Source organism: Rhinopithecus roxellana, chromosome 9, assembly GCF_007565055.1.
Source record: "Rhinopithecus roxellana isolate Shanxi Qingling chromosome 9, ASM756505v1, whole genome shotgun sequence".
Classification (NCBI taxonomy): Eukaryota; Metazoa; Chordata; class Mammalia; order Primates; family Cercopithecidae; genus Rhinopithecus; species Rhinopithecus roxellana.
In genome coordinates, this window is record NC_044557.1 from 139,528,127 (window position 1) to 139,541,804 (window position 13,678).

Below are 13,678 nucleotides of genomic sequence, written 5' to 3' on the forward strand. Positions count from 1 at the left end.
AGACATGAAATAATCTGCCTGAGGTCACACAGCTAGTAAGAGACAGAGCAAGGAGTGCAGCTCCAGGGCTCATGCTTCCAAACACTCTAATGATTAGAGCAGGGACTAAAAAGACAAATCAATCATGGTTCCTCTCTTCAAAGTGTTTATCATTCATCAGGAGGGAAACAAACATATTTTCAATGTAATAGTACATGCTCATAATAATACTAGTACATATTAAGAGTGTATCTATTTCTGAGGTTTGTAATAAGTTTTTTATATATATGGTTTAATTTCATCCTCACAAGAGTCTTCCGACTTTTTAAAATTGGGAAATAAAGATAATTTTACCCAACGTGAGAAAGAACTGATCAGCTCCTGACCGTAAACTCACTCCTTGTGTGCGTCTGTGTCCTTAATCTTCTTGGCGTGTGATGACGAACCTTGGGTGTCACTCAGGAAAACATTGCTTCAGTGTGACCTTCTGGGGACATTCCACTAGAAAAGGGAAGAAAGCCTTAGGTGACCACGTGTATAACTCCGGTAAACACACTGTGTTTGCTTACCTCCTGGGTGCTAGTAGGCCACTGTGCATGTGGGCAGCTTACCCTAAGGGAAGAATGAAGGGAAAGGAGCTTAAGTTGCTAGAAGTAGGCCAGCAAATAAAATCCTAGGTTCAAAGTCAAAGGGGCATTAGACCTCCAAGATGCCTGCCTGGGCCTCTCCCAGGTCTACTTTCCTTTCCTTTCACTCCTGCTCTAAAGCTCTTTGTTTGTTTGTTTATTTATTTATTTATTTATTTAGAGACAGAGTCTCGCTCTCTCTCCCAGGCTGGAGTACAATGGCGCTTATTGCAACCTGCATCTCCTGGGTTAAAGCAATTCTTGTGCCTCGGCTTCCTGCGTAGCTGGGATTACAGGCACCCGCCACAGCGCCTGGCTCATTTTTGTGTTTTTAGTAGAGACAGGGTTTTGCCATGTTGGCCAGGTTGGTCTTGAACTCCTTACCTCAGGTGATCCACCCTCCTTTGCTTCCCAAAGTGCTAGGATTACAGGCATGAGCCACCGTGCCCGGCCTAAAGCTTTTTAATAAACGTTCGCTCCTGCCTTAAAACTTGCCTTGGTCTTTTCTTCTGCCTTATGCCCCTCAGTTGAATGCCCCTCATGCTTTCTTCTGAGAAGGCAAGAACTGAGGTTGTTGCAGACCTGTACGAATTTGCCACAGGTAACTCAGTTAACCTCCACCATTAATGTATTTTGGTGCCATGTAACTTGGATACCTTCTGCCTATAACATTTCCTCTATGTTTTCTGAAATGTAAGGTATACTTACCTTCTGACTGGTGAAATTTCCTAGAGATAATTTGGAATTGTACTGACTACTTGCGGAACCTTTGACATTAGCAAGATGTTTATTTGATAGTTACCATCCAACGAAAAGGAAAGACACTGTCATGAAATTGTCCTGTCTATAAAAGAAATTATTTTATTTCAGGTAGAAGATGCCATTTCCATTTTGCTTCAGGGTCCAATAATCCTTGACTTTTTAATTATATGGCTTGAGAAAATTGTCAATGACTTCCTCTTTTGTGTGTGTGTATATGTCAAATGCATCTAAATTTTCTTTCTTTTTATTGCAGATAGGAGATAACTAGCTTACTATAGTGATTTTTTTTTTTTTTTTTTTTTTTTTTGAGACAGAGTCTCTCTCTGTCGCCTAGGCTGAAGTTCAGTGGTGCCATCTTGGCTCACTGCAAGCTCTGCCTCCCGGGTTCATGTCATTCTCCTGCCTTAGCCTCCGGAATAGCTGGGACTACAGGCACTCGCCACCACGCCTGGTTAATTTTTTGTATTTTTTTTTAATAGAGACAGGGTTTCACTGTGTTAGCCAGGATGGTCTCACCCTCCTGACCTCGTGATCTGCCTGCCTCGGCCTCCCAAAATGCTGGGATTACAGGCGTGAGTCACTGCGCCCAGCCAATTTAATATTTATCTGAACTTGGCTCCTTTTTACTTATTTTTTCTGTTTCTGTTCCTCTGCCTCTCTTTTTCTGGGACTTGGGAAATTTTAAAGAATAACAGATCAAAAAATTCATTTTCTTGGTATACACGAACTCTGGGAATAACTAGCATAAACATTCAGATTGCTTAAAAAAAGAAAAATAGTGTGTTTCATTTAGTTGGTAATTGCAGAAGCTGAGAAGTACATTATGTAAATAAAATGAGGCAAGTCTCAATCATTTTAGGAGGTTTATTTGCCAAAGTTAAGGATGAGCCCAGGAAAGACCATAGATCCACAGGAAAAACTGTGGTCCATGTTTTTCTGAAGAGGGTCTGGGAACCTCAATATTTAAAGGAAAAAGGGCAGGTTTTGGGGAGAGAGTAAGAAATTGAAAAAGGGTGTGGGCGGATATGAGATAAAAGTTTGCATTTTTTGAGTCTTTGATTAGCTTTTCACAATTTGCATGTGATGGTGTGATATGGTTTGGTTCTGTGTCCCCACCTAACCCTCATCTTGTAGCTCCCATAATTCCCACGTGTCATGGGAGGGACCCAGTGGGAGAAAGTTGAATCATGGGGGCAGGTCTTTCCTGTGCTGTTCTTGTGATAGTGAATAAGATCTGATGGTTTTTAGAGACAGAGTTTCGCTCTTGTTGCACAGGCTGGAGTGCAATGGCGTGATCTCCACTCACTGCAACCTCTGCCTCCTAGGTTCTGGTGATTCTCCTGCCTCCACCTCCTGAGTAGCTGGGATTACAGGTACCTGTCACGAGGCCCAGCTAATTTTTGTATTTTTAGTAGAGATGAGGTATTGCCACATTGCCCAGGCTAGTCTTGAACTCCTGACCTACAGTGATCCCCTGCCTTGGCCTCCCAAAGTGCTGGGATTACAGGCATGAGCCACCACGCCCAGCCCAATCTGATAGTTTTAAAAATGGGAGTTTCTCTGTCCAAGTTCTCTTTCTTTGCGTGCCACCATCCACGTAAGATGTGACTTCCTCCTCCTCCTGCCATAATTGTGAGGCGTCCCAGCCACATGGAACTGTAAGTCCATTTTTCTTCCCAGTCTTGGGTATATCTTTATCAGTTGATTGACACTCTGAGAGGGGTAGAGGAATAGTCACTTACGCTTTTGTGTAGCTCAGTGAATCTGCATTTTTACATAACCTTAATATAGGGCAGAGGAAGCAATCAGATATCCATTTGTCTCAGGGGAACAGAGGGATGACTTTGAGTTCTGTCCCTTGTGCAGTACCTGTGAAGATAAACTATCAATTTACATTGTTAGGGTGAAATTCAATAGAATGGTTTTAGGGTAAAGATCTTAAGGCCTACAAGGAATTTCCTTGTGGACAGCTTGTGAGGGAGGTATGTAGCTTTTTACCTTTGTTGCTGTCTTATCTAGGAACTGTAAGAGTTAAAGAAGGGAGAAACACAAAAAGCAGCTCAACAGTCAAAGGTAGGTTTATTTTGGAAAATAAACCTGAGAGGGGCTTCTGGCCAGCTTCAGTCAGGAGCACTGTCTCTTACAGGCTAAGAGTATTTAAGGGTTCATGGTGAGAGAAGGCTAGGAATGTTTCTGTGTGGAGAAGTTTATTGCGGGGTTGGAATGTCTCCGGCCAGACGTGAGGTTATTTGAACGCAGTTTGAACATTCAGCAGTCTATGAGTGATTGAAGTATGGCTGCTGGGATTGGCCAACACTCAGCTGTTGTTACATGTGTATATTAAGTGAGGATTCGATTTTGTCTATTAAGCTAGGTTACAGTTCATCCACAAGGACTCAAATATAGGAGTATGGAGTCCTTCTCAGGCCATATTTAGTTTGCTTTAACACTTCTGAAATTGGTTTCATGTGTTAAGTAAATTATCACTGTTTCTATGATAACTTTTTAAAAATATAAAAACATATTCAAATAAATAGAATGATAGATAGTAGGTTAGATTCTGGAAAATAATTCTTGTAAAACCATTGAGACTGTATGGTTCTTGGAAAGTCTTTGTGCACTCCAGTTTGAAGGCTTATGTTTTAAAGCAAGGATCAAGAATTTGGGTTAGCTGTAAATCACTTTTAAGAGTTTGGACCTCCTTTTGAACCTAGTAGAGTGTCACGATCTTTGGAATAAGGAGAGTGACATGATTACTGCTGTGCTTTAGGGAATAAACAGAGAACGGGTGGAATCATCCATTCATTCAACAAGTGCTGTACTCTGGGTAGTGTGGACCAAAAGGTGTAGAAAACAAGGTCTCTACCATCCTAGAGCTTACGTTCTAATGAGAAAAGACAAACAATTATAGGGCAGAGGAAGCAATCAGATATACATTTGTCTCGGGTGAACAGAGGGATGACTTTGAGTCACCTAGTGATGGATGCTATTGAAAACATAAAGCAGGCACTATTCTTGACAGAATGAATACATACCCCCTGTCCCATGGAGTTTACATCCTAATGGGGAAAGACTAGAAATAAATGAAACAGTAGCATAATATCAGGAAATGATAATAGCAGTACCATAAAAAGTTAAGGAGTGTGTATGTCAAGCGTAAGGAGTTCATTTTTAAGATAGGGAGGTTTGGGAAACTAGGAGATGACATGTTGGGAGATCAGAGCCTTGACCTGAATAAAGTGATGAAATACACCTTGGGAACATCTGTCTTGGTCAAACTTGTCCAACTCGTGGCCTGTGGGCTGCATGCAACCCAGGACAGTCTTGAATGTGGCCCAACACAAATTCATAAACTGTTTGAAAACATGAGTTTTTTTGCAGTTTTTTTTAAAGTTCATCAGCTATCATTAGTGTTAATGAATATATTTTATATGTGGCTCACAACAATTCTTCTTCCATTGTGCCCCAGGGAAGCCAAAAGACTGGACACCATTGATCTAGGTGAAAAGGGTTCCAAATAAGGGAACAGCAGTACAAAGTAAACAGAAAGAGTATGCACGGCATATTTGGGAAAGCAAGACAGCTAGCCTTGCTGGAGCAGTATGAGAAAGCAGAAGAAAAATAGGAAATGATGTTGGAAAGGTAGCCTGGTAGAAGGTGATGTAAAGTCCCGAGGGCATGGAAGATTTTGCATTTGCTGGTGAGGAAAGAGATGATATTTTACACTGATTTATGTTTTAAAAGGATCACACCAGACACTTTACCAAGAAAAGAATGCAAGAGAGCTGGGCGCAGTGGCTCAAGCCTGTAATGCCAGCACTTCGGGAGGCCAAGGTGTGCGGATCACCTGAGGTCAGGAGTTCGAGACCAGCCTGGCCAACATTTGTAAAACCCCATCTCTAGTAAAAATCCAAAAATTAGCTGGGTGTGGTGGTGGGTGCCTATACTCCCAGCTACTTGGGAGGCTGAGGCAGGAGAATAGCTTGAACCCGAGGAGGTGGAGGTTGCCGTAAGCTGATATTGTGCCACTGCACTCCAGCCTGGGTGACAGAGCAAGATTCCATCTCACAAAAAAAAAAAAAAAAAAAAAAAAAAAGGCAGGATTAAAAAGTCTTGGATTATGCCTGTATGGGAGGATGGTGGTGAGATTATAAGTGAGGACTAAGCTCTGGCTTTCTATCTTGCCCAAATTTCTTCTAAGGAGTTAGGGGAGTCATGCCCTACAAACCATAAATTCTCATCAGATGGATTTTATTTGACCATCTATATCATAACTGACTTTTCAGTCTGACTATGGCATAATAGTATGAGACAAGGAAAAAAAAATTTCCTTGCCATACCTTGAAATTGCCCTGCAAAGTCTCTTGTGGGAAAAATCCACATTCTACACAGAATCCCCTTCTCCCTTTGTTTTTCTTCCTTTCTTTGCAGATCCAGTAAGATAATCAGCTAAGAGCCAGGCACCCTTTCAGGTCTGATAAGAAACATGTTACAACCTGCTCTCTCTCTCTGAAGTCTGCTATCTGAGATTCCTCTGCACAATAAAACTTGGTCTCCACAATCCTTTACCTTAACCTAAACATTCCTTTCCACTGGTCCTGGGTTTTCAGATAAACTCAACCAATTGTCAGTCAGAAAATGTTTAATTTTATCTATAGCCTGCAAGACCCCTCCACCCTGCTTTAAGTTGTCCTGCCTTTCTGAACCAAACCAATGCATTTCTTAAATGTATTTGATTGATGTCTCATGCCTCTCTAAAATACACAAAACCAAGCTGTACCCCGACCACCTCGAGCACATGTTCTCAGGACCTCCTGAGGCTGTGTCACTGGTCATGGTCACTCATATTTGCCCCAGAATAAATCTCTTCAAATATTTTACAGAGTTTGACTCTTGTCATCAACATAAGTCAGGAAAGGAGGGTCAACTAACAATGACATCTCATGTGTTTCTAATGAATGCTAGAGTTACAAAATGAGAAATAGACAACAAATTCCCAGGACCTTGTAGAGGGAGCGTAACTTGGAAACTGAATATAAAGGCAGCATGTTTGGGTAGAACGGGAAAATGGAAGACAGCTCCGAGGCTCTGAAAATTGGTAATTAGAAGGATGGAAGTACCATTGTTTACAATAAAGAAATTACGACAAGTTGGGGAGAGAAAGGGAAAGATGATGAATTGTGATTATGTTGACTATATCTAGATGTCAATATTTTACTTATAAAGATCATAAATTTACTTGTCTCCAAACAGAAGTTGAGGCCAGTTTTATGTCTCAAGGAAAAAGCAAGGAGCCATTCTTTTAGGAGTGTTAAAGCAAAAATACACAAGAGGTAATTAGCCTGGGGTGGTTGTGTACCTGCATCTCTTATGTAAGCACATAGGAACTTATCTTGGAAGCGGTTCTTGTAACTGACTTATTAAAAAACTCACGAGCCTCAGGGAATCACAAACAGCCAATAGGATGATTGCTTATACAACTAGGGACCTCCCATCAGACCACAGCCATATAGGTAAATGCCTTATTACACCGTGACCAAGTAAGGGAAACGTAGCTGTAGCCAATCAGGTCATTTCTTTACTTTGTTTCTATGTTTAGTCTATTGAAGCTTGCTCTCAGGCCACTGGAGCTGAGCTTTCTGAACGCTTCTGGTTCAGAGTGCTGCAGATTTATGAATTGTTCTTTGCTGAAATAAGGTGTAAAGTTTATTTTGTCTAAAGGTTTTCTTTTAACAGGAGTGATAATTTGGGCAAAATGTTCACATAATAGTGGGAAATGAAAAGCCTGCGATATAGAAAAGTGAGATGTATTTGTAAACTTCTTTAACAAAGGCATCGTAGCATAAGCATGGCTGTAGAGCCAGACTGTCAATGTTCGAATTCTTTCTGGGCCTTAATTTATTTATCTGAAAATGGTTACAGTGAGCCTAAGTAATAGGGTTGTTGTGGAGCAAGCGTTCTTAATCTGGAGTCCACACAATTTCAGCATCTGTGAACTTTGTATTGAAAAAATTGTAACTTTATGTCTATGAACCTCAACAGTTTCAGTTTTCAATTATGAAGGCAGGCAACAAACCACAGTAGTATTAACAGTACCTACAGCTTTGTTTCCTATAGAAATTAAAGATATTGTCATAGTAAGTTGTTGCACATATCTTGAACCATTATATGCATATATTCCTTAAGTTTTATATATATAATATTTTTATATTCTACATATATTTTTGGAGACAGGGTCTTGCTGTCTCCCGGGCTGGAGTGCGGTGGCATGATCAGAACTCACTGTAACCTCAAACTCTTGGTCTCCAGTGATCCTTCCAGCCTCAGTCTTGGAATAGCTAGGACTACAGGTACTCCCCATTATATCCAGCTGTTAATTTTTTTTCTTTTTTTCCCTAAAGACAAGGTCTATGTTGCCCAGGCTGCTCTCCAACTGTTGAACAGAAGCAAGTCTCCTGCATAGGTCTCCCAAAGCATTGGGTTTACAGGTGTAAGCCACTGTGCCTGGCTAATCCTATATATTTAATTTCATGCATTTAGAAATATGTGCTATTTTAAGACTGCATGTACAGGTTTTATCACATTACCAAAGGTGTTCATGGCCCAAGTGAAGAAATCTTTAGGAGAGTAATAAAAACCATGATGCATTAGAACAGATCAGGCCCGTTCAATCAAACATTCAACATACAGTCTGCTGCTATGGTTCCTTTTTTTTTTTTTGAGACGGAGTCTTGCTCGTCGCCCAGGCTGGAGTGCAGTGGCCGGATCTCACCTCACTGCAACCTCTGCCTCCCGGGTTTACGCCATTCTCCTGCCTCAGCCTCCCAAGTAGCTGGAACTACAGGCGCTCCACCATGCCTGGCAATTTTTGTATTTTTAGTAGAAATGGGGTTTCCCCATGTTCCCCAGGCTGGTCTCGACCTCCTGACCTCAGGTGATCCACCTGCCTCAGCCTCCCAAAGTGTGGGATTACAGGCATGAACTACCATGTCCAGTCTGCTATGGTTCTTAAAATATTCACAGAATAAAAATTGAAGTAAGACTATTCGTTTTTATATTAAAAGTACCTAGTACAGTGCTCTGTACTAATGCACTCCCTGGATGCTGAACGAGTCACTAAATGAATGGAGTCTAGGCTGTGCCTCAGGCCTTCCAGTTGGGGCTGGAAGAGCTGTGAAGTTCTGAGACGGCTTCTGTGCATCGGGGGCTCTGGAGTATGTTAGATGGTTTCCCAGGGCTCTGGAGGAGAAGAGCTGTGTTCCTAATCACGATCGCAATGGGAATGGAGATTGCAGGGGTCCGCACGGGCCAGGTTCTCATTCCCCAAAGCTTCCCCTTCATCATCGAAGAAGGCACTCAGGTCTGTCTGTGCAAGGCCCCAGGTAAAGTGCTGGGCTACCCAGTAATTGGGTTCAGTAGCAGGATGGCCTCAGATTGAGGTCCCAGGGCCAAAGGACCGCCCCTCTCCCCAGCGTGGTCCAGGAACGACAGGCTCCAGGCGGGAGCACGCGCCGCGCCCCCAGAGCCTGGCTCCCTCGCCACGCCCACTTCCTGCCCCCATCCCGCGCCTTTCCAGGTCTTCTCCCGGTGAACCGGATGCTCTGTCAGTCTCCTCCTCTGCGTCCTCGGCCGCGGCCCGTGTCCCTAGCGAAGCCGCTGCCACCCCGGAGGGCCCAGCCAGTGGGCTCCCGGAGGCTGGCCGGGCAGGCGTGGTGCGCGGTAGGAGCTGGGCGCGCACGGCTACCGCGCGTGGAGGAGACACTGCCCTGCCGCTATGGGGGCCCGGGGCGCTCCTTCACGCCGTAGGCAAGCTGGGCGGCGGCTGCGGTACCTGCCCACCGGGAGCTTTCCCTTCCTTCTGCTGCTGCTGCTGCTTTGCATCCAGCTTGGGGGAGGACAGAAGAAAAAGGAGGTAGAATGGATCCCCTTGGCCTTCCCCTGTGGGCGGGGGCGGGCCGGGGTGGGCCGCGTTGCCAGGCAGCCCTGCCGTGTTGCTAGGCAGCCTGGCCGCCGGCGTGGGCGGTGCCGGCGCTGGGGCGGGAGCCCGGTGGGTGGGAGGCCCTGGGGCCTTTCTGGGACGTGGAGTTAGCAGGGTTCTGACTTGAAAAACCATGGCAAAGCGTGCACTTGACTTTGCTTCTGAGCATCTCACACCTTTCAGACCCTGGACGCTTTTATTCCCAGCTGGAAGCCCAGCTTGGAGCAATTGTGTCACTAAAAGGGGTGTGTTGGATGTGAAGATACCCTTTAGGAGTATTTATAAGCCTGCAGGAACTATTTGTTCCTTATTTTCTTACTCTGTTCTCTTCATTACCCATTTCAAGAAGCAGCAGAACCTGTGCAGAGTGTGTTTTAAGTTACTCTATATGTTTGTTTTTCTTTATGTTGAACTCAGTGTATACTTGTGAGAATAAGCTTACATTATTTATTTTATGCAAGTACAACAGAACATATTGAGATTGTGTTTTAAGTTGTCCTGTATGTTTATTTTTCTTTATGTTGAACTGAGTGTATACTTGTGAAAATAACCTGACATTTTATGCGGATTTATTTCTGAAGTTCATTCAATCTGATTTTAGTCTTAATCCACCATTAACCTTGAAGAGGGTGAGGTTTGAAGTGACTGTGTTTAAAGTAGTTGTAGTGTTTGTAAGTTCCAGTTATCCATAATGGATAGTTGATCTAGCTGCTTCAGCAAAAATAGTTATTTTGGGAATGTGACTAAGGTTTCTAATTGTGGACCATTTTGGTAAGAGTGCTCTGCTTATACAATTGAAGATAGTTTTTTCTGGTTAAGTTGTACACCTACACAGGGCTCAAAATCTGAATTGGGTTTAAGATATTAACAAAATTTTAATAGCTGGGTAGAGACAGTGAAAAAATATCCTTATATGCCGAGTAATTCTGTTTCCCTTTGTTCTTTGTCTGAAACAAATACTGTGCGTTCAGTATTAGCTAATGTACCTCTCTTTAGCTTTTACATTTTAACATGAAAGTAGGCCATATGAAATTATTGGTGAAGTTCTGCTAAGGGATTTAGATAACCACTGTTAAATTGAAATTGTATTTACAAATATAAATTAATTATATATTTTTTAACACTTGGTATTTGTATACCATATTCCTAGAGTTTTAGATTTAGTAATTCACGAGAAAGGTAGAAAAGTGAAGAAAAAGTAGACAGCTTTTTGTGGATAACCAAAGCAAAGGGCAATAAAAGATGATGAAGAACTCCATGGAAATTGTGATGTTTTATCTCCTAGGAAGATCCCTAGGACCACGCCAATTTTCATTTGAAGGGTGTGAACCCCAAAGTATTTAAGACAGGCTTCAATTTTTTTTTTTTTTTTTTGTCAAGGTTAAGGAAGCACTGGTGACACAGCCTGCAGAGATCCTAATGGCATGTTCCCAAGGTGGTCAGGGTATAGCTGGCTTTTATACATTTTAGAGAGACATAATACATTGATCAGTACTTGTAAGATCTACAATGGTTTGATCTGGAAGAGTTGGGACAACTCAAAGGGGGAGGGGCTTCCAGGTCATTGGTAGATTTACAAATTTTCTGATTGGCAGTCGGTTGAAAGAACTGTTACTAATAGAAAGGAATGTGGAGACCAAGGTTTTATTAGCCAGATGAAGCCTCCAGGTGGCAGACTTCAGAGAGAGTAGATTGTAAATGTTTCTTACCAGACCTAAGGTCTGTGTTGATGTTAATGCTGGTTGGCTTTTCCTGAATTCCAAAAAGAAGGAGGGTATAATGAGCATGTCTGGCCCACTTTTCCCATCGTAGCCTGAAGTGGTTTTTCAGGTTATCTTGGGAATATGCCCTTGGTGGAGAAGAGGGGCCCTTTCAGATGGTTGAGGTAGAGGTCGGAGGGTGCTTACATTTTTGTTTTTGGTTTGCAAGGGGGGAAAAAATCTAAAAAGTGTACATGTTTACAGCATGTGAGTATCTCCAGTGATAAGATGACTTTAATGTGTGAAAACGTTTGTTGATTTAGTATAATTAAATCTAAATGACAGTGACATCTGTTTCTATTAAAATGTTTTCATGAAATATATTTTTAAAATGAAAAACTAGGGAGAACATTGTTGAAGAATAAAAAAGTTTTTCTTGCAAAATTAGTTTTATTCCTCCTAAGCAGGAGCGCTTGATTTCAATTTATGACGGTATTACAATGTATGTGTATTTGACTGAAGGAAAAGAAGAACAAACTAAGAGCTTAAATAGTTAATGTTTTCAAGACTATACTTTCAGGGATCGTTTTTATAGTTTGTTAAATAGTTGGTGTTCTGATACTTTATTCAATAAGCATGCGTATTTCTGAAATATTGGGCATTCCGTATCTGGTACTCACTAAGTTCACAAACTGTGATCTCTTCCAGTATTGGAAGGGAAACACTCTTTTATTGGAAACATTAACCAATGTGGTATTTTGCTAGTGATAGCCCAGAGTTGTTTTGACAGTGTGTGGTCTCTTTCTGTCTTGCTGACTTTAAAACCTGATGCCTATGATAAGATTTGACACTATGAAACCTGAAAGTGTAGCAGTTGAAGCTTAATTTACTGTTAATATAATAAATATTATTGACATATGTACCAAAGTAGTTGATTTAGCATGTAGAGTGTTTTTCTTCCTTCTAGAGAGGAAGCCAAATTGAAGTCTTAAAGTTGAGCCTGGAATCAGGAATGAACATTAGTTGATTCAAAGGAAATAATATTTAATAGTTATGACAGTAGTACCACCATGGATGGATTTTTAAGTCATACAGATAGATGGTCCAGTTACAAGTCAGCCTCTGATTTTATGACAGGCAAACGACGAACTCTCTGAATTTTAGTTTGCTTGTTTTAAAATATAAATATAATACCCATATCTCAGGTATTATGTATACATGTATGTAACATGTAAAATATATAACTATATGTATATAAAGACTGTATATAAAATGCTTAGTGCAATGCCTAGGGTATAACAAATGGTCACTAAGTGGTAGCTATTACTATATATTCCTCATTTAAATGAAAGCATTAGTATAATGAGATTCTGAAATGCAGTAAGGGTTTTTACACTTTTTTTTTTTTTTTTTTTTTTTTTGCTAAAGAAACTAACTTTATAATAAATTATGTGGTCTCTGGAATAGTCTGTTGCTTATTATGAAGCACTGAGAATTCCAAATTCTCCTTGTTGTTTGAAAATTTCCCAGGAAGAGATTTTGTATCATAGAAGACTTGGTAATATCCCATGGATTTCTGTGTGTGTGTGTGTATATGTATTATGTGTATGTTTATACACATCCACGTATGCTTCTTCATGAAGACATTTTCATTTATTAAAAACAATGTTTTGTTATATTCCCTATTTGAGAGTGTGGTTGAGAGAGTTAAGTGACTAGGCAAAGAAGGTTGGAGATTTTTATAGTCACTTTTCTTAATTACATTGAATATAGTCATTAAAAACTAATTTCTGAATCCTCACTGATGTTAAGTGATGTGAGTTTCTGGGAGACGTTGGCTTTTTAGTAGTGTATCATTTGCCTATCTAGTGCATCTTGTGTTTGTTTTATTTTGACAGTTTCTCTCTTTCTTACATCTTTAACACTTATCAGTTAATCAGCTTCACTTAGAATTGTTTTAATTTATAATCACCTCTTCTGATAATGTGAAAAGAGCTCCAATTCTGTAATTATTTCCAGTACACTTATTGACTTTGCCATCATCAAAAGCAGCTGTTACAATAATTTATCTTTTTTTTTTTTTTGAGACGGAGTCTCGCTCTGTCACCCAGGCTGGAGTGCAGTGGCGCGATCTCGGCTCACTGCAAGCTCCGCCTCCCGGGTTTACGCCATTCTCCTGCCTCAGCCTCCCGAGTAGCTGGGACTACAGGTGCCCGCCGTCTCGCCCAGCTAGTTTTTTGTATTTTTTTAGTAGAGACGGGGTTTCACTGTGTAGACCAGGATGGTCTCGATCTCCTGACCTCGTGATCCACCCGTCTCGGCCTCCCAAAGTGCTGGGATTACAGGCTTGAGCCACCGCGCCCAGCCAATAATTTATCTTATCTGCAAAGAATATGAGTAGCTGATAGGCCCTGATGAATAGTAATATGCAATATGAAAAATTGAACAGCTTATAAATATTTTCTAAGCGATAAATTGACTAAATAAAACATATTTCAATTGCCTTTGACATAACTTCTATATGTCATTAATGTTTTTAAGCGCATTTTATATTGAGTTGTGTAATATCCAGTTAGTTTTCATGGCACATTTGTGAAAGGGAGACTTTCCTGTCTTAGCAAATGATAAAAGGG

General features: G+C 41.2%; 1 protein-coding gene across 3 annotated transcripts in view; it reads left to right on the forward strand.

Annotated features, from left to right (window-relative positions):
- Window positions 1-13,678, forward strand: part of TUSC3 (tumor suppressor candidate 3) — a 264,065-nt gene that overhangs the window by 40,047 nt on the left and 210,340 nt on the right. Inside the window, exon 1 of one of the 3 annotated variants that reach the window (XM_010358156.2) lies at window positions 8,799-9,279. The exons of 1 other annotated variant lie outside the window; for it this stretch is intronic. In XM_010358156.2, the coding sequence (XP_010356458.1) occupies window positions 9,142-9,279 (138 nt within the window). In that variant the 5' untranslated portion in view covers window positions 8,799-9,141. Of the gene's footprint in view, window positions 1-8,798; window positions 9,280-13,678 lie in introns of those variants that run through there. One more of the 3 variants, XM_010358155.2, reaches the window with a different exon arrangement.